Genomic DNA, 26,336 nt, shown 5'->3' on the forward strand with positions numbered 1-26,336 from the left:
TGAGGTTCTTTTATTTTCAGTTGTGACACTACAAGTAAAACAAGTGTTTTCTCCTGGAATGAGGTTAGACTATAGATCCGTAAAGGCTCCTGGGAGTGTGGCACTTTGGAAAGGACTTTGGATTTGAAGTTCAAGGATCTGAGTTCAACCCTGCCTTGTAATCTGTGTAACCCTGGACAAGTCATTTGACTTCTTAGGTTCTTCCTCTGTAAAATGAGGTTGGACCTTTAAGGCCCCCTCCAGATCTAGTTCTGTGATTCCTTTCAAGTCTATGATTTTAGTATTTGATTATTTGAAGTAGAGCTACTCATGTCTTAATCCCCCATCCTCTCCCACCCCACCCCACCCCCCCAGCACAAAAGCAGTTATCAGAGCAAACTATAAGGGCTGAAACTGTGCCAAAAAATGGACCTTTACTACTGCTTTATTATTCCCATTGTCTGGGCACTTGTTGCTTCTGAGGTTTTACAACGCTTTTAGTTCCCATGTATTTAAAAGTACTCTTATTTTTATTGACTCTAAAGTTTGAAACCCCCCAAGGGAGTCAGCAAACTACTCTCAGGAAATGCCTTGCCATCAAGCTGTTCGGTTTACCTCAGTTTCCCCTTTTAGACTAGAGGGCTTCTTTAAGGTTAAATGAAGCAGCAGGCACTTTAAGCCCCTTTGGAAACTTCTTCCAAGGAATAGCACTCAAGGTGGTCGCTGTTTTATCAGGAACGAGGCGCCAGTTTAGGCTATGGGTTAGTGTAGGGAAATAGGAAGGCCAAGGGAGCGAGATTTGAAGGACAAGGGCAGCAATGCTTCCAAAAACTTCCTCCGCAGACAACGGACCCCGAACCCCAACCGCCGCCGCTGAAGCAGAGAAAGAGAAGGCGACCGTTAGGAGGATGAGGAAAAGTCACGTGAGTGGGAGTGTGGGATTGCTGGCGCGGGGGAAGGGGAGAAAGCGGAGCTCTCTTTGCCGCGCGCTCCCGCGCGCGCTCCCGCCGCTAGTCTCAACGACCTCGAGCAGGCGTGCACGTGTGGCGGTCCCGTTTCCTTCCCTCCCCCCACCTCATGCGCATGCGCATAGGCCCCGGTGTCGGCGAAGGGGTGGGCCCGCCCGGGGCGCGCGCGCGCCCAGGTTAAGGGAGGGCGAGCTAAGGGGGCGGGGCTGGAACCGAACCCAGGAGGGGGGGTTGTGAGGCGGAGGCGGGGGGCGGCAGTGGGGGGGGAGGGTCTTCTCCTCGGGGCTGGGTCCGGCGGTGGCGGTGTCGGTGGCGTTGGCGGTAGCGGTGGGATATCTGCGGACCCGCGAAGGGGGAGAGAGAGAGCGCGAGAGCAAGCTAGCGAGCTAGAGGGCGGGGGGAGGGAAGGGTGGTCTCGGCCATGACGGCGGAGCTGCAGCAGGAGGACGCGGCGAGCGCGGCGGAGAGCCACGGCTCGGTGAGCCCGCCGGGGCCGGGGCAGGCGGGCGGACGTGCGGGCGGTGGAGTCCAGAGGGCGGGGCGGGGCGGCGCGGCGCGCGTCGGGCCCCCCAAGCGGTGTCAGAGGCGGGAGGGGAGAGGACGAGGACTACGACGAGGAGGAGGGCCCGCCAGATCAAGGCCGGGCCGGCGGCCAGGCGTTTGTGCCGCAGTCCGCGCCGGGCGAGTGGGGCGAGTGAAGCTGCCGTCTGTGGAGGCCGAGCGGAACAAGGAGACCGGAGCTGGGGGCAGACGGCAGCCGGGGTGATGGATGGGGGGGATGGGGGCCTTCGAGGAGCTCTGGGCCTGGGAGCACCCTAGAGTGATGGCTCTGCTGGTGCAAGTAGGATGCTCCAGGGCTTCGAAAAGTTTAGGGAGAAAGGACCTGTTCAACCGAAGCGACTTAAATGCCCCAGCCCTGGGATCCCCACGCCCCTTGGGTGCCAACTCTTTTCTAGGAGAAGCTGGCTTCCAAGCTAGCATTCATCACCCTCTGTTGTGGGGGTGGCGGGTGGTGTAGGGAGGAGAGCTCTATTCGATTCAAAACGCTTTCATTAAGTACCCACTACTATATGCAGGGCTCTACACTGGGTATATACAAAGACGTCCCAGACCCTGCTCTCTGGGAATTTTATGTCTAATGGTGGGATTGTGGGTGGAGGGGAGAGGGAACGGGGAGGACACAGACAGAAATAGCTACCCCACGAGAGAGATTGTGATAAGTGCAAAAGCAATTTAGGGAGATATTTAAAAGGGTAGCTGAACTTGATGGTAACAGTTTCCAATGAAAGAATGAGGAAGATAGGAAACAGCTTGGCTATCCAAGGAATCTGATGTAGATTAACACTGGTACCCAAGGTTTGAGAGAAAGCAAGAATATGACTGAAAACATTTAGGAAGTAGGATGTTAAAAAATTTACGGAAATAAATGTTTGGCATCAGGTGCGCCATCATTCTGGAATGCCAGAAATTGCTTTTAACTCTTTTGAAATGCTGCTACTAAAGTACATTATACCCAATTACTGTACTATTTTTTTTCCAGGGTGGTAAGGATGAGGAAACACGACTAAGTGGTTTCTGGAAATTTTGAAAGTGTATTAGGTGTCAAAAGTCATATTTTGGAATTGGAAGACCTTGCTTGAACAACTAAGCCACAAAACCATCAAACTAAGCATATGAATACATGCTTACACACATGCACACAAACATTAAAAATAAAACTTTTGCCTTATATTTCTTATATTTTGCACAGACCTGATAGTGTATAAGTTACAGTGAACCACTTTGAAGACTTTTTATAAAAGAAAGAAAGAAAACTCCCCAGATGGAAATAGGAGACCTTTATCTAGTTTGTATACATACTTACAAATACAAATGTCCACTGGAATTTGTGGCATAATTGTCCCTTTTGGTTCATAAATCAGTTTTTTGTTTAGAAAGTAACAGCTTAGAGACAGAAGAGAATATTTTAGTTTTAAGACATTGTCAATGTTCAAGAGAAGGGAAACATTTAAAAGATAGTAAACCTTCTTTAGGTCAGTTATATCTTTGTTAGTTAATAAGACCATGTACCTATTAATCACACAGGTTAACTTAAATTGCTACCTAGTCATTGGTTTCATCTTGTCTGTAAATTTATTTTATGATATAACTAAAGTTTAAGTCTTTAACAGATAGGATTGGTTAAGTCAAAACAAATTTTGGAGGGCATGCAGTTACAGTGCCAGGCAAGAGTAGTTTAATCCCTAGTATCTTGTAGAATGATGACATTTGCTATATAGTACTGATGATTTGCTCTATTCAGGCTAATGATGAAAAGTGAAATGCAGGTTCAAATTTTAACTGCTTCTTGGTCCTACTAGTTTGAAACATCTGAAGTTAGCCAATCAGTTTGATTATTTTTAAATCAATTTTCAATCAAGTTAATTTTTTCAAAAAAGTGTTTTTGAAATATGATGGATGTTAAATTGGTAATAATATCCTCTTTTTTTAAACTTTTACCTTCCATCTTAGAATAAATACTGTGTATTGGTTCTAAGGCAGAAGAGTGGTAATGGCTAGGTAATGGGAGCCAAGTGACATGCCCAGGGTCACACAGCTATGAAGTGTCTGAGGTCACATTTGAACCCAGGACCTCCGGTCTCTGAGCCTGACTCTCAATCCACTGAGCCACCCAGCTGCCCCCTAATAATATTCTCTTAATTGTTATAATAGAATTAAACTTCCACAGAAGTATAGGGCAGCTAATGGAGCAGTGGATAGAAGGCCAGTCCTGGAGTCAGGAAAATTTATCTTCCTGAGTTCAAATCTGGCTTCAGACACTAGCTGCATGACCCTAGCAAAGTCACTTAACCTTGTTTGCTTCAGTTTCCTCATTTGTAAAATAAGTGAGAGAAGGAAATGGCAAACTACTCTAGTGTCCTTGCCAAGAAACCCCTAGAACTTCCATAGACCTGGGTTCACTTCCCTGTTGGAATCTCCTCCAACTTTATGAATTGAAATCTATTTAAGTCTTTTGTCTGACCCTTGTCTACAGTCTTCTACAAGTTCTCAGTAAGTGGAACACCAAATGTGTCAAGTGTCTTCCTCTAGATTTCATGACATTTTGTTGTACCAATGGAATAGTTTATACCTCAACCTTTTCTGATCATATTTTTTCTGATATGCACATTCTGATATGCACATCATTTATCCACACTTCTTTAATTTGTAAAATACTTTATCCTTTTCATCTATCCATTACCTTTTGGGTGGCTTGCAACTGTAATTTTTTAATGACTGTGTGGACAGTTTTTTGGGACTTTGCCTGTTGCTTTTAAAGATGCTGTATATTTCCTTTGTCTTCCAGAACTATTTAAAACTTTAAAAGTTGGTCACAAGATCCTTATATAATCATTCAGTATTTTGATAAGAAAATAATGTAGTACTCTCATCCTATTATCAAACTTCCCTGTTAAGGTGACTACCTTATTCAATATGCTATATAACAGCCTAGTAATTTCTTTGCTTTTAAAAAAATTACTAATTTCTCTATAATTTAAAAACTGAATTTCAGAGCTGTTTGTTTTCTCATGTTTTATGGACTTGTTTTTGCCCAGGATTCATTGATCATTTATATTTTTTGGTACATCAATGAGCCAATTCTTGGTTTTCTTCTGCAACTCTAATGTTTCTTCATCGGCTGCAAAGGGTGTTAGCCTAAACAATGAGTATTTATAAAACAAACTGACAAATGGCATCTTACCAAAAAGAGCTCACCATGTGTTGTGTTTACTTATAAGGATTTTTCATGAAAGAAAAGCAAGTGTCAGATTATATAGCAAGTGTGTTTTTATCAGTACAATCTCAAGTGATAAAGTGAGAAGTGTAGTAGTGCTTTAATTTAGTCATTAATCTTCTTAACTGACTCCATAGTGAATTCCTCACCTGTTTTAAACTTCTACTACATTCCCAGTTCTTCCCTGTTCACATCTAAGTAAATGACCTCTTTTTTTCTTATTAATAATTTGAGGTTATCCAGCTGGGACTGCCTCTTTCATGGTTCCACATCTTTATTTCTACACTTCCCTATCTCATTCATCTCTTCAGAATCAGAGAAGAAAATGCCCTTAAATTAAAAAAAAATTTTTGCTGATGCGTTTTGTTTGGACACAAGGATGTCTCATAACACCCCCACAGACACATACACTCTGCATACATTCCCTGAGAAACATATACCCACATTCAGCATACATTTCCTGAGAAAATATTTTATTTATTAATAGAAAGTAGGGATATGCCATTAACTTGGATTATATGCTTCTAACTTTGATTGCTGTAGTTGATGAAAGTTTTGTTTCCTTTTTGTTTTCCTTCTTTCTAAAAGGAACCTCTCAACCTCTGTTATATAGTTTCTTTCCCCTTATTTCCTCCTAAAGGGCCTATTTTTACAAATCTATGCCAACTCCAGAATTTTCAGTCTACTCAATTTCCTCTCTTGCCTTCAAATACACATGGGGATCTCCTGCTCAAAAGCTGGAACCTTTCCATTTTTGCTATCCTTTTTCATTCATGTTACAGCCGAATTCCTTCACTGCCTGGCTTCTCTGCCCAACAGTTTTTATATGTAGCAAGCTCCTTGTGGATAAAGACTGAATTTTTATGTGATTGTCACAGCTTCTAGCAGTGTTTTGCACATAAATTCATAATAAATACATATTTGTTAAATGAATTGAATTTTTTTCAAAGCCATATTTGCTTCGCTGTACTATAAGCTCAATATGACCTAGCAACTAAAAAAACCAATTTGATCTTATTCTATATTAAAAGAGGACTAGTGACCAAGATTAGGAATCACTTTTGTAGTGTTGCATTCAGTTTGCATCAGTATCATGTTTTAGGTGTTGATGAGGGGCAGCAGAGGACTTTTTAGGAGAAACTGGTGTCAGGACAGAAGATTTGGCTCTACCTCTTAATGTCTGTGGCAGGTCAGTTAACCTCTCTTGATCTCCCTTACAATGAAGAATTTGGACTAATATGACTTATAGCTCCAAGCCTGTATGTACTGAAGCACAGAAGCTCAGCAAAGAGCCATAAAATCCTAACTTAGTTGAACCTAGAGAAGAAAAGGCATATGATGTGGAGGGAAGGGAGAACATATGATAGGGTTCCTCAGGCCCTTGAAGAGCTGTCACATGAATGAGACATTAGATGGGTAATAAGTGCCATTTCTGTAACAGTTTAAGAATGTTTTTATATTTTTTTCATTTGATTTTGCAACAATCCTGTCAAGGATGTATTGCGTTAATTTAAAGAGGAAGAACACTGCCAACTAGGGCATCAGATCACAACTATGCTTCTTTCTGGGCACTCCTGACCAAGTCTCTTTACCTCTTACTCTTGATTCCAATACCTACCTATAAAGTGATGTGTTTTGCTGAATAATCTATGTGGGGCCTTTCCAGCTCTAAAATTCTTTGATCCTTTAATCTTCCACCTCATTTTCCAAATAGCATTTCATACTGAATGAATTCAAAGCAAAACTTCTTGCATCTTTTGTATTTGAAATTCATTGGAAACAGTTGATTGAAAACATCTTGGCAGCAAGTTTCTTTGATAAAAGTTTCATAGCCAAGATATGTAAAGAATTGACTAAAACTCATAAGAAAGAGCTGTTTTCTGATAAATTTCTATTAGTAAGGAGAGAGAAATATATTTAAAACAGCCAATGTGTGAATTTATTTAATTTGACTATGCATATTTGTTAAAAGGGTTTTTTTATTTTAAACAGGAAGGGTGAGAGGGATGATGAAAATCGTCATGGAAGAATTTATTTTAAAGCATAGAAGACAACAGAAGGAATTATAGAAAAGTAGGGTAGCTTTGACAGTTATATATTGAACTTATACTCAAAAGTAAAAACTATATATGTATATATAATAGTTACACTTTCATGTACAGCTCTTTTTCTGTTTATATGAATATAAAAGTGTTCATTTTGATTGAGGTTGGTTCAGTTCAAAATTTTAAAATTCTCCGTTGAAAAAATGGAATTGCTCCATTCAATTATGTTAGATGCTGGTGATATACTGTGCATGTGTGTGTGTGTGTGTACGAGATTCCTCTCTAGGAGTTTGCAGTTATCTTCATGTCTGGATTACTATTTTATCTCCACCCCACTCCCATCCCCCAAATGTCTTTTTTTATATTTATCTGTAGGTTGTATCTTCATTCCCACCTCCAGTAGAATGTAAAGCCAGGGTGTATTTCATTTGTGTCCTCCTATCCCTGACCCTTAGCATAGTGCCTTGTACTTAGGTGCTTGATAAATGTTACCTTGAATTAACTACAGTAGCTCAGAGCTAAATTCCCTTCTTTATCTACTTGCCAGATTAATCTTCCTAAAAATACCTTTAGCATTGTGTCACTAAAGGCTGCTAAAATGAAGTCCTTTTGCTTATATCAAGTCCCAAACTCTTTATTTTAACCTTTAGGCTTATGTAACCCTTATGTAATAATCAGCCCTTCTTTACCTTAGTTTTGGAGTTCGTTTTGGAGTTGCAGGTCATGTGTTTTCCTTGGATTCTAATAGCATTATGACTTTCTTTGGACACCTTTGTTTTAAAACTAGAAATATAGCAGTAATTTTTCAGGCCATTAAAAAAGACATTTCCTTTTAGAAGTTGGGATATAGTGATAGAATAGGCTTGTTATCAGTTGTTTATTAATGTTAAGTTGAGAAACATCACAAGAGCATAAGCAAGTGATGCCAGGACGTGTGCTGCAGACTGCTAAGAAGAGCATCTCTATTTTGAAGAATTGAAGTATTTGAAGAGAACATTAAAGTCTCATCTCTTCTTAAAAGGAGAATCTACTTTCTTCACAGGATAAAGGATTTACATGATAGCTTTTAGGTCATGACTCTTTTCTCCAGCTATTTAACTGATTCTAGCAGTTTTCCTTATCCATTATAAATTAAATTCTATGAGTCTGGGCCAAATTGTGTTTGCATCCATCCTACCAGATTTACAATATATATCAGGGTTGATTCTTGACTGTTTATGCTTCCTTGCAAAGTGACAATTAATGTTCTCTTTACCCAGGAAAATCAGGGCCCATAAAGGTGAAAGAGTGCATAAAACCACTTAGCTTTGTGAAAGTCAAAAAGCTTGAGTTTCTTCACTGATGGTTTGTGTATAAGTGTTTTTCTTTTCTGCTTCTAGGGCTAGAAAAGAATTCTTTGTTTTGAAAATTGTTCTTGGCAAAAAGAAATACAAACCTGTTAGCTCTCATTCTTCGCTGTAATCAAGATTTATAATGTTCAGCTGCATTGATGTGATGGGATTGAAACACTAGTTATATCCTAACAGGTCTTGGCCTGCCCATATTCAGTAATAGGATTTAGTCTCAAGTGAAGTGTGCGTGTAAGGTGAAGTGTACACTGAGAAAATAAGCCCTAAAGGCCTGAAAAAAATTGGAATATGAATCCCAACAGGCCTGCTATCTGTGTTATATTTTATAGGATATCAGAATTGAAAGGAACCTTAGAGGTCAACTAGTTCCGGCTTATTTTGTAGGTGGAGAAACTGATTCTTAGAGAGGTTAAGGTACATACCCAGTCACATAGCTTGTCAGTGGTTGAAGCTGAGCTTGAAATCCACCCCCCCTCCCCCAGTTCAGTGACATTTTTATTGTTCCTCGCTACCATTTATATGTAATTGTTATTATTTGGGTGTATTTGCTTTGTCTCATGGTATAATTAAATGGATAGAATCATAAACCGTGTTAGGATTATGGCATGAACCTATTGGCATTGTTTGAAATTGGAGAAATTAATTTTTCAAATGGTCATTGTCATTATTTGGTTTGGCAATTACTAAACCCCTGTTAGTATCTAGCATATTGCTATGAGAATATACCCTGTCTGTGATTTTGATTCTTGTCATAGGTTCATAGATTTAAAAATAGAAGAAATCCTTAAGAGATCATTCATGCCAGTCCCTTCATTTTAAAGGTGAGGAAACTGAAGCCCACAAAGGTAGCTTGACAATAGGAAAAGACAATGGAAACAATAGGAAAAAGAGCCCATGTGATTTGTAGTCTGATAACTTGGATTCAAATCCTGACTGTGCCCCTGACCGGGACTTCCAGCAAATCATTCTAAATCTCAGCTTCTTCATCAAATAAAGGGGTCGAACCTGTTGATATTGTAGTTTTTTTTTCCAACCAGGCCAGACAGGGAATTTATAATAGAGATAAAACTAATGTCTCAAACTAGATGTGATTTATTCTTTCTCCCCACCTTTCATATATCTTTGATTGTACTTTTAGTTTTTTTAATAGCCTCTTCCCCTAGGTTGCAACTGGTCATCTCGAAAATGAAATTTATTAATAGCATCATTTATATTAGGCTTTAAGAATTTACAAGCTCTTTACAAATATTCTCTCATTTTATCCTCACAACAACCAGGGAAGGTAGGTGTATTTGACATATGAAAAAACTGAGTCACAGCCACTTCCAAGCTTTATGACCCTGGGCAAGTCTCTTAACCTTGTTGCCTAGCCCTTGCCCTTCTGGCTTAGAGTTGTTACTAAGACATAAAAGCAACTGAGACATTAAGTGGCCTGCCCAAGATTACACAACTAGTAAATATCTGAGATCAGATTTGAATTCAAGTCTTCCTAACTCCAGGTCTAGCTTCTCAGTCCATTGTATCAGCTAACTGCCATGGCAGTTTATTGACTAAGAAGAGAAGGAAGTTAAATTGGGTGACACAATAATAGACTGAGCAAAGGTACCAAGGCAGGTGGAAGTGGACATGTAGGAAAGGAAGAAATTAGGGAAACTAGATAAACAGCTTACCTATGAGGTGGAGCTAGACTTGTGAGAACTTCTGTTGATGTCTAAAGTGCTTGGATTAGAATTAACTAGTTGGGAGTGGTATTTCTTAGCTAGTCTCTTGTTTTTAATTAAAAATTTATCCATGGTTACATGAGTAATATTTTATCCCTCCCCTCTCCTGGAGTTGATAAGCAGTTCCACTGGGTTATACCTAAATATATTATCACGATCAAACTCATTTCCATATTATTCATTTAGCCTTCAAAACCAAAGCTCGAAATCCCATGCTCATATAAATAAGTGATGAATCACATTTTTTTTCCTGGATTTCTATTCCCACAGTTTTTTCTCTGGATGTGGACAGCATTCTTTCTCATAAATCCCTCGGGATTGCCCTGAATCATTGCATTGCTTTTAGTAGCAAAATCAATTACATTTGATTGTCCCACAGTGTTACAGTTTCTGTGTATAATGTTAATTAGGTTCTGCTTATTTCACTGAGCATTGGTTCATTTCCCTTCTTATAGAAATCCACCAATTCATCATTCCTTGTAGCACAATAGTATTTCATCACCACCATATACCATAATTTGTTGAACCATTCCCCAATCAAGTGACATCCACATTTTCTAATTTTTTCTACCACAAGGAGTGCAGCTATAAATATTTTTGTACAAACAGGTCCTTGTTCAGTTTTTTTTTTCCTTTTGGGGATATTAACCCAGTAATGATATTGCTGGATCAAAGGACATGCAGTCTTTTAAAGCCCTTTGGGCATGATTCCAAATTGCCCTCCAGAATGGTTGGATCAATTCACAACTCCACCAGCAATGCACTAGTGTCCCAATTTTGCCACATGCCCTCCAACATTTCCCTTTCCTGTCATATTGGCCACTATGCTAGGTGTGAGGTGGTACTTCAGAGTTGTTTTGATCTGCATTTCTCTAATCAGAAGGGATTTAGAACATTTTTTTCATGATTATTGATAGTTTGGCTTCTTCATCTGAAAACTGCCTATTCATATCCCTTGACCATTTGTTCATTGTGGAATGATTTGATTTCTTACAAATTTGACTTAGTTCTTTGTATATTGGAGAAATTAGGCCTTTTATCAGAGAATTTTGTTATAAAATTTTTTTCACAGTTTGTTGCTTCCTTCTAATTTGGGTTGCATTGGTTTTGTTTTTATAAAACCTTTTTAGTTTACTATAATCAAAATTATTCATTTTACTTCTTGTGATGTTCTCTATCTCTTTCTTGGTCTTAAATTCTTTCCTTTCCCATTGATCTGACAGGTATACTATGTTCACCTAGTTTACTTATAATTTCCCTCTTTATATGTAAGTCATTTACCCATTTCAAATTTATTTTTGTATAGGGTGTGAGGTGTTGATCTAAACCTAATTTTTCCCAAACTGTTTTTCAATTTTCCCAGCAGTTTTTGTGAAATAGTGGATTCTTGTCCCCAAAACTGGGATCTTTGAGTTTATCATACACTATCGTACTGAGGTCATTTACCCCAAGTCTATTCCATTAATCTACCTTCTATCTCTTAGCTGGTACCATATTGTTTTGATGATCACTTCTTTATAGTACAATTGAAGATTTGGTATTGCTCTGCTAGGCCACCATCCTTCACATTTTTTATTAGTTCCCTTGATATTCTCGATCTTTTTTTTTCCCAGATGAACATTGTTATAATTTTTTCTAATTATATAGAAAAGTTTTTTGGAAGTTTGATAGTGTGGTATTGAATAAGTAAATTAATTTAGGTAGGATTGTCATTTTTATTATATTAACTTGACTTACCCATGGGCAATTAATGATTTTCCAATTGTTTAGATCTAGTTTTATTTGTGTGGAAAGTGTTTTGTAATCATGTTCATTTAATTCCTAAGTTTGTCTTGGCAAATCCAAGTATTTTATATTGTTTTAAATGGAGTTTCTCTTTCTAACTCTTGTTGCTGAGTTTTGTTGGAAATATATAAAAATGCTGATGATTTATGTGGGTTCATTTTGTATTCTGCAACTTTGCTAAAATTATTATTTCCACTAGCTTTTTAGTTGTTTTTCTAGGATTCTCTAAGTATACCATCATATCATCTGCAAAGAGAGATAGTTTAGTTTCCTCATTGCCTACTTTAATCCCTTCAATTTCTTTTTCTTCTGTAATTGCTACTGCTAACATTTCTAGTACAATATTAAGTAATAGTGGTGATAATGGGCATCTTGACTTCTCTCCTGTTCTCAACTATTCTTGAAGAGTCATTGTCATGTAGTTTAAATAGCAAGAGCACCAAACTCAGCCTTGAAGCCAGGTTGAAGAATCTGTTTCTCACATACTATTTGTGTGTCCTTGTTGAAGGAGCTTAGCTCTCTGAAATTGCCAAGAGTTAGGTAGACTTAGAGTTTAGATCTGTCCTCAGACACTTGACCGGCTTTGTGACTCTGGATGAGTCACTTAACCCTGTTTACCTCAGTTTCCCCATATTTAAAATGAACTGAAAAAGAAAATGGCAAACCACAGTAGTATCTCTGCAGCGAAAACTTGAGTTACAGAGTTGAAATGACTGAATAATAGCAATTGAATTATTCAGCATATATGTAGCACATAAGAGGTGCTTAATAAATGCCTGTTTGATTTATATTCTGCTTTGTGCTAGATGAGCAATATATGCTCCAAAAGGGCTTAAATAATGAATATAGGATCATGTAAAGATGGAAAAAATAAAATACATCTTGGAGCATAATTGAGAGGCAGCAAGGCTAACCGGATAAACAAACAGGGTTATAAGTCAGGAAGACCTACCTCTGACACTAGGTGGTTCTTCATTAATTGTGTGTATTTGGCAACATTTTTAGAATTTAGAATAAAAAAAAATTATAATTAAAAAATTTTAAAATAAATGTTAATTGATGCCTTTTTTATGACCAAAAGTTTCCTCAGTATTCTTCTAGTACTACCCAGAGATCTGTATAACAAATATTATTTTTAAAGATTCCCCCCCCCAAAAAAAAGAAAAAAAGTCAGCAGAACTGATAAATATATGAAAAAAGCCAAAAATAAGGACATTGTGCCATACTCCTGGATCTCCCACCTCTGTATAGTATTAGATTGGGATTGTCTTCTCATATATCTTTTTTGAAGCTATGCTTTAAAAAATATTTTTTAAACCCTTACCCTCCGTCTTAGAACCAATATTGGTTCTAAGACAGAAGAGCAGTAAGGGCTAGGCAATGGGGGTCGACTTGCCCAGGGTCACATAGCTAGGAAGTATCTGAGGCCAGATTTGAACCAGGATCTTCCATCTCTCTATACCTGGCTCTCAATCCATTGAGCCACCCGGTTACTCCACTATGCTTGTTTTTTAAAACTTTGCAACATTCACTTTTTTTTGGCTTTGGTCTTTCCACTTACATTGTTGTAGTTATTGTGTAGATTGTTTTCGTGCTTTGCTTGCTTCAACTTTTTATCAGTTTATGTAGATCTTTCCAGGCTTTTCTGTATATAGCACAGTAATATTCCATTATGTTTGTGTTCCACAATTTGTTTAGCCATACCCTAATTAATGGGTATATAATATTTTAATTACTTTATTTGCATAATTGCAAATTACTTTCCAAAATGGTTGTACTGATTTACAACTATATCAACAAAACACTAGTATGCCCACTGTCTTCTCACACCTTGACTTTTCTAATCTTTGTCATCTTGGCTAATTTGCATGGTGTGAAGTAAGACTTCAGGATTCTAGTAATTTGTAGTATTTTATATAGTTATTAATAGTTTGAAAGTCTTTTTAGAATTTTGTTCATATCCTTTGCTTATTTTTTGGGAATGACTGGTCTTTGTGAATATATTGTTTATATATTTTGGAGACTAAACCTTTAACATAGAAATTTAATATAAAGTTTTTTTCCCCCTCCATGACTTCCCTTCTTATCCTAGACATGTTAACTTTATTCCTGTTGTGTAATTAGAATTTTGTTCCCTAGGACTCCATTTCCCAGAATCCTACTTTCGTCCCTCTGTTTCTTCCTTATATAACTCTGCCCCTCTCACTCTCTTCTCCCACCATCCGGTAAATCCGGCAAACTTGTCTTTACTCAGGCGTCATCTATTTCCTCTACTTCAAGTGTATATTAATAAATCTTATAAAATATAATACTTGGAGTTATTGGATATTAATTTTAAACTTACACTGTAGAAGTTTTTTAAGTTTCATGTAATCACAATCTCTTGTACCTCTTGTACCTTTAATACCTTATTTGGTTAAGAATATACCTCCTCATATCTAGAGAGGTCTATGGTCTACTTTTATTTTTTTGTGGCATCCTTTATTATTAAGATTTTTTATACTTATGTAATATGGTGTAAGCTCTTGGGATAAGCCTAGTTTCTGCCAGAGTGCTGTCTAGCTTTCTCAACGGTTTTCAATAAATTGGAATTTTTTTCCTAAGCATAAAAATATAAACCTTAGAGCATTTGCCAAAGTACATTGATAAAAGGAATTTCCTCCCTAGGCCTATACCATCAAAATCACATGTCCAGAGCAGGAAAAAAGAACTTAAAACATTGCTTTTTAAATTTAGCATAATCCCTTTCTCCCACCCAGAATGAAAGAAAAACAAAACCTCTGTTAAAGACATGTAGTCAAGGTAAAAAAAAGGTCCACATTGGCCAGTCTAAAAGAAAAACATACAAAAATATTTATTTGTGTATTAATGTATGTATACACCCACACCTATACCTATCTCATTCAATTCTCTTGAGTCTTTAACTTCTATCCAGAGCTAGGTATGTTACATTAGTTCTTTGGAATCATGGTTGAAAGTCTTTCAAAGCCAAGTCTTTCAAAGCTGTTTTCTTTACATTATTGTGTAAATTGTCCTGTTTCTGTTCCCTTTATGTTATGTTATACAAATCTCCTCTGGTTTCTCTAAAATATTCTTCCTCTTTTCTTCACTACAATAGGATTCCATCACATTTATCTACAAAAAATTGTCCAGGGCATCCCCTCGGTTTCTAATTCTTGTCATGACAAAAACAGCTATATTTTTATACATCCTTATTTAAGAGTTTGCTTTGCTCAGAACTAATCTCTCCTATAACCTGCCTTTTCTTTAACTTCCCTTTCTTCCCTTTCTCTCCTGTTTCTCTTTTCTCCTGTATAGGGTATGTGTTTTAAATGTAATATTGTATTCAACTGAATGTGTATTATTTTTATCCCTGACCTTTTCAGGTGAGAGTAAGGTTTAAGCAACAGCCACACCTTTCTTCTTTCCTGTTTGTATAGAATTCTAATCTTCCTCAGTTTGTCCCTCTTCTCCCTTTCACTCTTTTTAAAAATCATAAAGACAGGGGACTGCTAGGTGGCTCAGTGGATTTAGAACCAGGCTTACATATGGGAGGTCCTGGGTTCAAATGTAGTGTCAGATAACTTATTAGCTGTGTGACTCAGGGGAAGTCATTTAACCCCAGTTGTCTAACCCTTACTGTTCTACCTTGGAACCAATAAACACTACTGATTCTAAGATAGAAGGTAAAGGTTTTTTTTAAAAATCATTGACTTAACAAAACTACTCCCAGGCTTTCTGTTATAAAATCCAGAGGGGACAGATATGCCATCTCTCCATATTAAAATGCAAGCATTTTATCCTTGTTTAGACCTTTATCTTTTTGTTATTGTTCATGTTTATTTTTATATATTTCTCTAAACTTGTTTGAACTTAAAACTTTCTATGTAGCTCAGGTCTTTTCATCAGGAATGCTTTGAAACTCTATTCAATAAGTCATTTTTCTCCCCTGTATAATTTCATTCAGTTATTCTGAGTAAATTATTCTTGGTTGATGCCTTCTAGAATATATTCTAAAACTTTCTGCTCTTTACAGTGGTGGCTGCTAAATTGTGTGTGATCCTGACTGTGGATCCCCAGAACTTGAATTCTTTTTTTATAAATATTTTTTATTTTACCTGGAAGCTCTAGATTTTGGCTATACTATTGCTAGGAGATGAGTTTCTTTCAGCAACTGAGTGGTGGATTCTACTTTTTCCTCTTGTTCTAAGAGATCTGAGCAGTTTTCTTTTAAGATTTCTGGAAATACACTATTCTTGGTCAGGTTTTTTTGGTCTTGGCTTTCAGGTAGTCCAATAATCCTTATTTTCCCTCCCTCCATTTGTTTTCCAGGTCACCCAGTGTTCTTATGAAATACCTTAGAATTTCTTCCTTTTTTTTTTTAGTCTTTTGCTTTTGCTTTTAATATTATTTGTTACAGTCATTGATTTTAATTTGGCCCATTCTAATTTTAAGGAAGTTTGTTGTTTGACTAAGGTTTTGTATCTCTTATGCTAAGCAGTTAATTCCCTTTCAAAGTTTTCTATAGTTCTCATTTCTTTATTAATATTTTTCTTTTAGTGTGCTCATTTGACTTTTAAAATCATTTGTTTGCTCTTCATTTTTAATTATCTCTTTTAGAAATTCTGATTGGATCATTGTTATTTTTCTTTGAGGTTTTTCTTTTAGGTGTTTCTAAATATCTTCTGGCTTGTGTCTTGAGCACCATAATAGTTCTTTATTGTGGGATTTTTTTTTTTTAATTCTTCTAGCCCATTTCCTGACTTTGGACTTTGTTAGGGCCAAGTTCTGTGCACCTCTGGGGGAAGGTCTGGGTTGGTATTGCTGCGGCCTTTGTTGAGTTTTATGTGTTGGGTTATTCCAGACTCTTAGGGATCATCTCAGACTAGGTGCCTTCAACCTTTCAGTGCTCCCAAAGTGGTCTGATGTGGGAAAATCTGTTTGTTGCCCCCGGTCAGCATACTACAAGTTCTTAACCTGGATTTGAGTCTGAGCTACAGTAGATTGCTGCTGGTCTATGCTTCTTCTAGCCAGTTGGAAAGCTCTACTAGTTTAGAATGACAGACTTGTGGGCTTCTCTTTGTTCTAGTATTCCTACCCTGATCCTGATTATTCCTCTGCAGGCTTCAGATTCAGTAAGAAGCTAGAACTCATCCTGCTTTGCTTCTGAGGTTTGAGCCACACTGCTTCTGCTTACTTCTGAACTTCTTCCTTGCTTGGCTCCTCACATCTGAGTACAGGTCCCTTACTCAATCTGTAACTGGGATCTATAATTGAACTGAGTAGTGAGTGAAAAAAGTTTCCATTTGGCATCAGTGCTTACAACTTTCATTAGTCTCTGGGTATTGAAATGCTTAGATCCCATCCCAGTGTCCACACACTTCTCCATCTCCCTATGCTGGCTTGACTGAACAAATGACTCAATTGATTTTTTTCTTGGATTTCCAATTATGATTCAGTCAAGTTCATTTTCTAAATCTCTTTAGAGTAGTTTTGGGTGAAGAGCTGCTTTCTGCTACTCCAATATGTATATATATATATAATTGGCTCCACCTTCAAAAAGAGAACTTTTTAAAAAAATCCTTACCTTCCATCTTGGAATCAGTACTGTGTATTGGTTCCAAGGCAGAAGAGTGGTAAGGGCTAGGCATTGGGGTGTTAAGTGACTTGCCTAGGGTCACATAGCTGGGAAGTGTCTGAGGCCATAATTGAATCCAGGACCTCCCTTCTCTAGGCCTGGCTCTCAATCCACTGAGCTACCCATATGCCCCCAAAAGAGAACTTTTAATAAGGACTAAAAATATTTGCACAATTTAGAGAATTGATTTTTTTTTGCTGATTGTGGAAATCTTCATTTTCTTCTGTTTCAACAAATTAGAGCTTTAGGTTTTTTGTTAAAATAGTTTTCTATTTTAAAAAACTTATTGATATCTTTTGGTTTTGTATCACGTTTTCAAAATGAATACAGTATACATATTGACTTCAATTAAGTTGAGAAACCAGAAAATATTTAGTATTTTGAAAACTTTATGAATCTTCTCTGAGGAAAATACTGTATAAATAATAGTAGGACTAAAGATTTAATGAATACATCACTACTTGGCCTATCAACTTCTACCTATGCTAACTCTGGGACTTTTTTAGAATAAGACACCCAATACTCTGGCCCCTTTACTACATGATTCATGCAACTTTTTAATATGTCTGGTCTCAGCAGTTTTATTTCTAGTCTATGACTACAGCAAAAAGGTTGCTGTTGGCATCATTGTGAGCACTGTAAGGTTTCTGTTGTCATTGTGGAGAGTCATTGATAGAGATTAGGCAGCACTGTCAGCCGAAGTTATTTCTAATTGTGTGGTACTTTAACGGTAAGCATCAGAATCTCATCTGTTGAAGGATATAGTTTGCTGTTTCTCTTATAAGTAACAATAAATACAAACTAATTGTGAAATTAGTTTGTATTAAAACCTTTGTTTTATTGATGTGATTAAACTGTCTCATCTTTTAGACTCCTCATTTCAGGGTAAGCCATATAAATGGTTCATCATCTCACTGGACTAGTTTGAAAATTCCATGACAATTACCCTAAAGGTCCTTGTGCCCTAAGTCAAACTGCCAAATTTAAACTTAAGTTGGTTATTCCTCTTTCTGCAAAAAACTGGTTCTCATGGTTCTTCCTCCTACCTTCTCAGCTGGCATATTTACTGAAAAATTAGGGCCATTTGTGAAGAGCTCCCTCTTCATTTCACTTCAGACAGTTGCTTTCTTTCACTATTTCATCATTCACCTCTGTCCCTTCTCCCTGCTAAGACAAATCTCCCTACATACACAAGTGATCCTTCCATCCCTCTTTCTCTAGCAATTTGCCTCTCTGTCAACCTAATTCAACATATCCCTGGCTACTTACTTCCTAAAATACAGGTTTGTTTTGACCATGTCACAATCCTATTCAGTAAACTACAGGAACCCCTATTAATTCCAAGATCAACTCTAAAATCTTCTGGTTGGCTTTTAAAGTACTTCATAATCCTGTTCCCTTCCTACCTTTTCAGTCTCCTTACATTTTATTCTTCTCTGCCCCTTGAAATTCATTGGTAATGGCCTCATTGCTGTTTATCACACAAGATGCTTCATTTCCCTCCTTTTTTTTATTCTAGTTCCTTACTCTGAAATGACCTATAATTTACCCTGTATATAATTGTTTGCATGTTGTCTCCCCTATGGGAATACAAATTTCTTAACAATGGGGACTGTTTGCTTTTCTTTGTATCCCTAGCACTTAGCATGGTGCCTGGCACATAGTAGGCCCTTAATAAATATTTGTTTACTGACTGAAGAAAAAGGATTCTAAATAGGTCTTGTCACTGAGGAGGAATTATCAAGATTGTTTGCTGATGTATCAGTTTGCTCTTGAGAGGGAATCCCTTAGTTTTTTTAAGTGGGTTATTTTGCATTTCAGAAATAGTTTTATCTTCATTTATTTATTTTTATTTCTAAGCAGCTAGTGCTCTAGCTTTAAGTGGTTACTGGTTGTATCTGGGGTTGACTTCACATTTGGAAGCTTGGAAAAGTGACACACGTCCAAATGTTATGCTCAGCCAAGTTTAAAATAGCCCATCCTCATACCCATACACATTCCCTGGACTCCTTATATGTCTTCATGTTGGTGCTTATTGGATCAAAAAGTACCTAGGCACTTTAAGCTTTCATTAGGGCTAGAGCTCTGTTTTTATCTCTTTAATAGCTGCCTGACCTTTGGAGGTCATTTTACCTCAGTGGGACTCCTTAACTGGAGCTGAATTAATTTTTAAGATTCCTTTCCACTCTAATACTTTTATAACTTTGAATATGACTTAAATGTATTTTCTTTTTTATTTTGAAAATTTTATTTAATTAGTCAATTTAGAACATTTTTCCTTGGTTACAAGAATCATATTCTTTCCCTCCCTCACCTTTCCCCATCCCTTCCTGTAGCCAAAGCACAATTCTACTGGGTTTTACATGTGTCCTTGATCAAAACCTATTTCCATGTTGTTGATGTTTGCACTAGGATGATCATTAAATGTATTTTCTGCCATATCACTTGCATATGTTTCTTTTCATTTAGTGACCTAAATCTTGACTCATGAGTAAATTGTAGTAGGTCTGATTAGACAGTAAGTACTTTGTGCTTTCTGTTTCTCTTAGGAAAAGTGAGTTCACAATTTTGTTTATTCAAATTATACTGTTTCAGTTCTTGAAGTTTATTCAGGTTTGCCCCCATTCTGATATTGCTTTTTTTCCCTCCCCAAATGTAGAGCTGCCAAATGCTTTTAAATCAACTGAGAGAAATCACTGGAATCCAGGACCCTTCCTTTCTTCATGAAGCTTTGAAGGTTAGTTTGAAGAGTCTTTAGCAAAGACATTCAGAGAAGTAATTACCCATATTTTAATTTTGTAGTAGAGCTAGGTAGAAATTAAGCCTTGGGGAAAATGTTTAGGGAAGGAAGGTCTTATTCTGCCTGTTGATAAGCACTTTCACACAAAATATCTGAAAATATTCTCTGTTGGGGAATCATTGAAGACACCATTCCTTCCCTTGTTCCCCCCCCCCCCCCCCATCCCCACATACCTTTGGGCAATTAGTGTGTGACTCCTCAACCTATGCTGCCTTCTCCAAAGTAACTAGCACTTGCCCAACATCATTCCTCTTATATATCTGCATTTCTACTTCCTGCCCCATTTCAGAAAGTCTCCAACCACTCCTGTAGTTATTCTATATTGAAATTAGAACATCTGGATAATTTAGCTGGCCATTTAATCTGTTAAAAGCAACTATGTCTATATGTATTAAGTCTTTTTTCCTTCTGTTGAACCTAAAGAAAGTACTGATTCTGGATAATAAGAACTTGCTAGCCAGAAAGTGCTTTGACTAGTTTGTCCTTGACTATGATGCTTTATTACAGAGATTCCCATTGTTTTCTTTAGGCAAGTAATGGTGATATAACCCAAGCAGTAAGCCTTCTTACTGATGAAAGGGTTAAAGAACCGAGCCAAGACACCATTGCTGCAGAACCATCAGAAGGAGAAGGAAGTGCTGCCAACAAAGTAGTACCAACAAGTAAGTAGATCTGATTATGTTCTTGTCTATGCTAACAGAAATTAAGAAATTTATGGGTGAATCCTTTGTGTGAAGCATGATTGTTCTAAGTAGGCAATCAATAATAGTTTGCAAAAGCTATTTTATTTTGATGGTCTTAGGTAAAACCAACTTTAGGTAGTTATTAGAAGTTATTCAACCATTAGTATTTCTATTAAGTCAATATAAGTATTAGCATAATGCTCTTCTCCTAATGGAACAGAGTACTGTTGTCTAATTGTTGCAAAGCTAATTGAACTTCTGAGGAACCCTTAATAGATGGCAAGTATTATCCCAAAAGAGGCATAATCTTTATAGAGCCCAAATAACTCTAAATAAGAGCTTAATTGAAAAGTAGTTCAGGTATCATAAACATTTTGAACTTGACTATGTGTTAAATAATTGGAATGAGTAAATTGCTATTTTGTTTCCATTAAATACCATCAGGTATTAGATAACCTGGCAGTCTAGACCTACTGCTATCTGGCTGTTCCATGTCTTTAATATATACTTTATCATTCTTTCATTCTGCTACTTCCTCTTCATGAAGCTTTATTCTAGCCAGTCTGGGTCCCAGCTATATCATGATCATTTCTGCCTCTGTACTTTGCTCATGCCATTTACCCACTGCCTGGAGTTTCCTTCCACCCAATCTAATTTCTACTCATTTAATTCATTTATTTATTCACCAAATATTTATGTACAAATAACTCAACTAGATTTTGGTAGAGATATACAAAGGTAGCTAAAACATAGTTCCTGCCCTCAGAGCTTAAAGTGGCAATTAGATTTTACAAAGATTAGCTGGGGAGATACATGACATATACACCTATGCAATACTATATAATAACTATTAAAATAATACTACAGAAGAGAATATAACGAAAACATATAGAAGGTAAGAAGTTCTCTGTAAGGTCAAAGGAAGGAAAAGCCATTTCCAACTGAAAGGAATAGAGAAGACTTCCTAGGAAAAACTTAACTTTGGATTTGGGTATTAAAAGATGGGTGGGAATTCAAAAGATAGAAGTAATAAGGAGAGTATAAAAGGCCTAGGGATCAACATGAGTGACAATAGAGAAACTGGAAGATATTGTGTTTAGGAAGATAGATCTAGAGCTGGAAGGGAACATTAAAGGCCATCTAATCCATCTCCTTCATTTTACAGATGAAGAAACTGAGGCTTAGCGAGGCTAAGTGACTTGCTCATCATCATGCAGGTAGTAAGTGACAGCTAGGATTTGAATTCAGATCTTCTGACTCCAAATCCAGCATTATTTTCACTGCACCAGGGACAGTGAATAGGCCTGTTTGGCTCAAGTGTGGCCCATGGAAAAGAGTAATATGAGGTAAGATTAGAAATATAGTGGGGTGTCAAGTTATAGATAGCCTTGGAGTCAAGATGAAGATTCAGGAGAAAAGGGAACTTTGTTTAGCAGGCAGTAAGGAACCATTAAAAGGTTTCTAACAGAATAACAATATGATCCAATTCTTATTAATAAGGTAGATTGATCTGGCACTGATGTAAAGGGAGAATTGCTTGGGAAGGTGGTAGAGGGTTGAGGCTAAAGGAAAGGATAACATTCAGACCATTCCAATCCAGGTGGGTATAAATGAGGCCTTATATATCACTGAGGTGGTAGCAGTGGGAATAGAAAGGCACAGAACCAAGTCCTCACAGATAGAATTAGCAAGATCTAGTAAGGGAGAAGATATGAGGGTGAGGGAGAGGGAAAAGTTGAAGGTGAGGTGGCTGGATAAATTGTGGCATTATTGGCAGACATGAGGAAGTCCTGAGAAGTAACCCTGCAGAGAGGCAACCTGGCCACTGTTGCCAGCACTGCAGTCACCACCACTGAGACCCAGAAAAGAAAGTCTTGCCATCAGAATCCTTTCTTGGTTCTATCAAATAATTCAGCATGGAAAACTGATAGAATTTGATCAATGGAAATGATATTGAGGAAGAGGCATTGGTGGCTGCCTCTTGAAGACCATGAGGCTTTCACATGTAATGTGCAACTGAAGCCTTTTGTGGGTCATCTAGAGGTGGACTTCCTGGAGAGCAGAGGCCATTTGATTTTTCTGTATCTCCAGCACTCAGGTGCATATCAAATATTTAAGAAATGCTTCATTCTATTCAAGATGATGAATTTGTTTTATAAAAGATAAATTTGTGCTTTGTACAAATAGAGTATGAAGTGCTACATGGACATATGTTTATCAAGGTGTTGAATAGTCATTTTGAAAGCTAGATCTTATACTTGAAAGAGAGTTTTTTGCTGTGAGTTCAGGGCCAGCCTTGCTCACGGCTTCAAGGGTCCTCAGTTAAGTGCTACAACTAAGGTGTAAATGAGGGGTGGAAGACAGCTATGTATATCAGCCTGGGGCCAAGCTTTGTATGGAACTGCTTTAACCAGACGCAAGGTTTGCTTTTATTTTTATACCCTAATGAATACATATTTTCTTGGCACACAGCTACATTATTATTCAACATACATGTTCAAAGCATATAATTGGATAACTGATACATTAACTTTTAATAAATCGTTTGATTAACATTCTGTGATCATTCTATATACTTATATTGTTACTATTGATTCTGACAGCATACACAAAGCTTTTGCAAAAGATAAATGATTTCGTCACAGGTGGAGTAGCTAGAGGTCAGTTTTTTCATTAACCTGTGAGGTGCTTGAGTTTGTGGATAATCAAAGAAAATAATTTATAACTTTTTAAAAATTTATAACTTTTAATAAAAATAGATAATCAATCAGAAGTTCTAGAGACAATCAACATTGCAGCCAAGTTCAGGATCAAAGGGGTAATAGAAACACAACTCAATCTTAATATTAAGTTAATCTTTTTTAAGTGTTTCATGGGGAGTTTCCAAGATGGCTTTTGGTTGGTAAATCAAGTCATTGAGACATGGTGTACTAAGACATGATGTACAAGCCTCTCCCTAGGATGATTGACGTACTGACTTAAGAGAATTTATTCTGTGCATGGTTTCTGAGCATAGCTTTGTTAGAAGTTATATGCATAAGCAGAAGTTAACCCATGATAGTCTTTTAGGTTTGGTTTTGTAAATATGATCTTTTGGTGGTATTCTGGGGGGATGACGTGTATTTTGCTCTCATTTTTCCTAAAGCTAGAGAGAAAACAATAATCATAGCAATTCCATTAGTAAGGGATGTTAGTGAGAGAAGTCACACAAAGAGGGGACTAAGTGGGTGTCTCATCTCTTCTGAAGTCCGCTTTGCAGCTTCCAGCCCCCCACCTGTGACCATGTCAGACAGTGTGGGTTTGACAGCTCCCAACAGTTTTTGTTTGTTTTGTCACTGAACTAGAATCAATGCTTTCTGTTGCAAGAACAAAAAAAATTTCATTTGAAATCTTCAAGCCATTAGTGAAATGATTAGGAAGGAAGAACCTCTTTAGGAGGAGTCTTATAGTCAGAGTTCCAGATGAATGACTCCATTAAATTTTCTATATGCTATATCAGTCAAGATTTGCCTTTATGAACAAAAACTTCTGGGATAAAGTCATTGCATTAGTAATGATTTTTCATAATCATAAACATATATTGACTACTTGCTAAGATTAGTACACTTACATATGTATATAAGATATGGGAAGACTGGTCTGTGCCCTAGAGTTGCTTATAATATATGTGTATATATATTGGTTCTAAGGCAGAGGACTGGTAAGGGGGCAATGGGGATTAAGTGACTTGCCCAGGGTCACACAGCTAGGAAGTATCTGAGGTCAGATTTGAACTTTGGACCTCCTGGCTCTCAGTCCACTGAGCTGCCTTGCTTCTCCCTAGAAATATTTTGACCTTAGTGAGTCCTTTAAATGATCTCTTTCTTATTTACTTTTTTAGGCTTCTCTTGGGTCTTGTGTTTGGACTTCACATTTTTTGTTTAGGGTTGGCTTATGAATGCTTGGAAATCTTCTGTCTAATTGAATGTTCATATTTTCACCTGAAAGAATATACTCAGTTTTGCTGGATAGGTGACTCTGAGTTGTAAGCCTAGATCTTTTGCCTTCCTGATATCATTCCATGCCTTCCGATCCTTTAATATAGAAGCTGCTAGGTCCTGTGTGTCCTGATTGAAGCTCCATGGTATTTAAATTATTTCTTTCTGGTTGTTTGTAGTATTTTCTTCTTAGCTTGGGGGGCTCTTGAATTTAGCTATTATATTCCTGGAAGTTGTCATTTGAGGATTTCTTTCTGGAGGTGATCTGTGGGTGCTTTCAATTTCTATTTTATTTTCTTGTTAGAGAATATCTGGGCAGTTTTCTTTGATAATTTCCTGGTGATTGCCCTGTTCTGGGGTTCCACTCCTTTTGCTAAAAGCAAAAAGGAATGGAGTTCCATTCCTTTTTGCTTTTAGCAAAAAGATCTGAATCCCCCTTTGGGACTACCAATTACCCCAAATTGGGATCCACATCCTCACTGCTGGCTCAGATTAGGACCCCAGGCCTTACTCTGGGCCCAAACAGATCAGCCCACTTCAGCACAGACTGTCCTGGGCTGGAACTCTGGACCCCACCACTGATTTGGAATTTCAAGGGATGTGGGTTATTTGAATCTCTATTTTGCCCAGGCAGGGTCTCAGAGTCTGAATATTGGCTTGGCCTTAGGTTCCAAACCTGACACAGTAGATGTGGGGTGGGGATGTGTGGCTTGCTCTTGGCTTGCTCTTCACTCCTCTTGCTGACTGTGCTCCCTCTCACCCTGTGTCCTAGATATTCTCTACCCACCTTTTAGGTCTTTCTTTTCTTGAAAGTTGTTTCTCTTTCTCCTTGTTGGTTCTTTCACTCCTGTATTTGTTTTGTGGTGTTATTTTAATATTGGTTGAAGAAGATTCTCGTGACAATTCAGAGCTTCTCTGCTCTTCTTCACCATCTTGGCTTCTCCCCCAGAAAAAAAAAAAAACCCTCCTTGCTAGAGCCTTGGCATATCTGGATGCAATGCAGAGGTCTAACTTTGGGGGACTGCTTACCTTCATTGTGTTTTTTTTTCCTTTGCTTTTGGGATGCAGTATAATTCAATAGAAAGTGTTGGATTTGAAGTCAGAGAAGTTGGATTAAAATCCCAGGTCATCTTCATACTATCTTGGGCAAACGATTTACCTCTCTGGATCTCACTTTTTAAAAAAATGTTATTAAATTAGTTAATTTAGAATATTTTTCCATGGTTACAAGATTCATGTTCTTTCCTAGCCCTCCCTCGATCCCCCTCCATAGCCAATGTGTAATTCCTCTGGATTTTACATGTGTCATTGATTAAGACCCATTTCCATACCATTTATATTTGCACTACAGTGATCCTTAGAGCAGTGGTTCTCAACCTTTCTAATGCCGTGACCCTGCAATACAGTTCCTCATGTTGCAGTGACCCCAAACCAAAAAATTATTTTGATGGCTACTTCAAAACTGTAATTTTGCTACAGTTATGATTTGGAATGTAAATACCTGATATATGCATTATGTATTCTCATTGCTACAAATTGAGAGGTTGAGAACCATTGCTTTAGAGTCTATATCCCTAATCATATCCCCATCTACCCATGTGATCAAGCAGTTGTTT

General features: G+C 37.5%; 1 protein-coding gene across 18 annotated transcripts in view; it reads left to right on the forward strand.

Moving 5' to 3' along the window:
* Nucleotides 1–782: 782 nt before the first annotated feature.
* Nucleotides 783–26,336, forward strand: part of USP28 (ubiquitin specific peptidase 28) — a 61,740-nt gene continuing 36,186 nt past the window's right edge. For 7 of the 18 annotated variants that reach the window (XM_016433845.2, XM_016433849.2, XM_016433852.2 and 4 more), the window contains exons 1-3: nucleotides 783–902; nucleotides 19,920–19,997; nucleotides 20,590–20,722. In XM_016433845.2, coding sequence (XP_016289331.1) covers nucleotides 798–902; nucleotides 19,920–19,997; nucleotides 20,590–20,722 — 316 coding nt within the window. In that variant the 5' untranslated portion in view covers nucleotides 783–797. Of the gene's footprint in view, nucleotides 903–1,131; nucleotides 1,426–1,524; nucleotides 1,710–3,656; nucleotides 6,796–19,919; nucleotides 19,998–20,589; nucleotides 20,723–26,336 lie in introns of those variants that run through there. The other 11 variants (XM_056794368.1, XM_056794372.1, XM_056794375.1 and 8 more) reach the window with 4 other exon arrangements.

The sequence above is a fragment of the Monodelphis domestica genome, chromosome 4 (assembly GCF_027887165.1).
Source record: "Monodelphis domestica isolate mMonDom1 chromosome 4, mMonDom1.pri, whole genome shotgun sequence".
Classification (NCBI taxonomy): Eukaryota; Metazoa; Chordata; class Mammalia; order Didelphimorphia; family Didelphidae; genus Monodelphis; species Monodelphis domestica.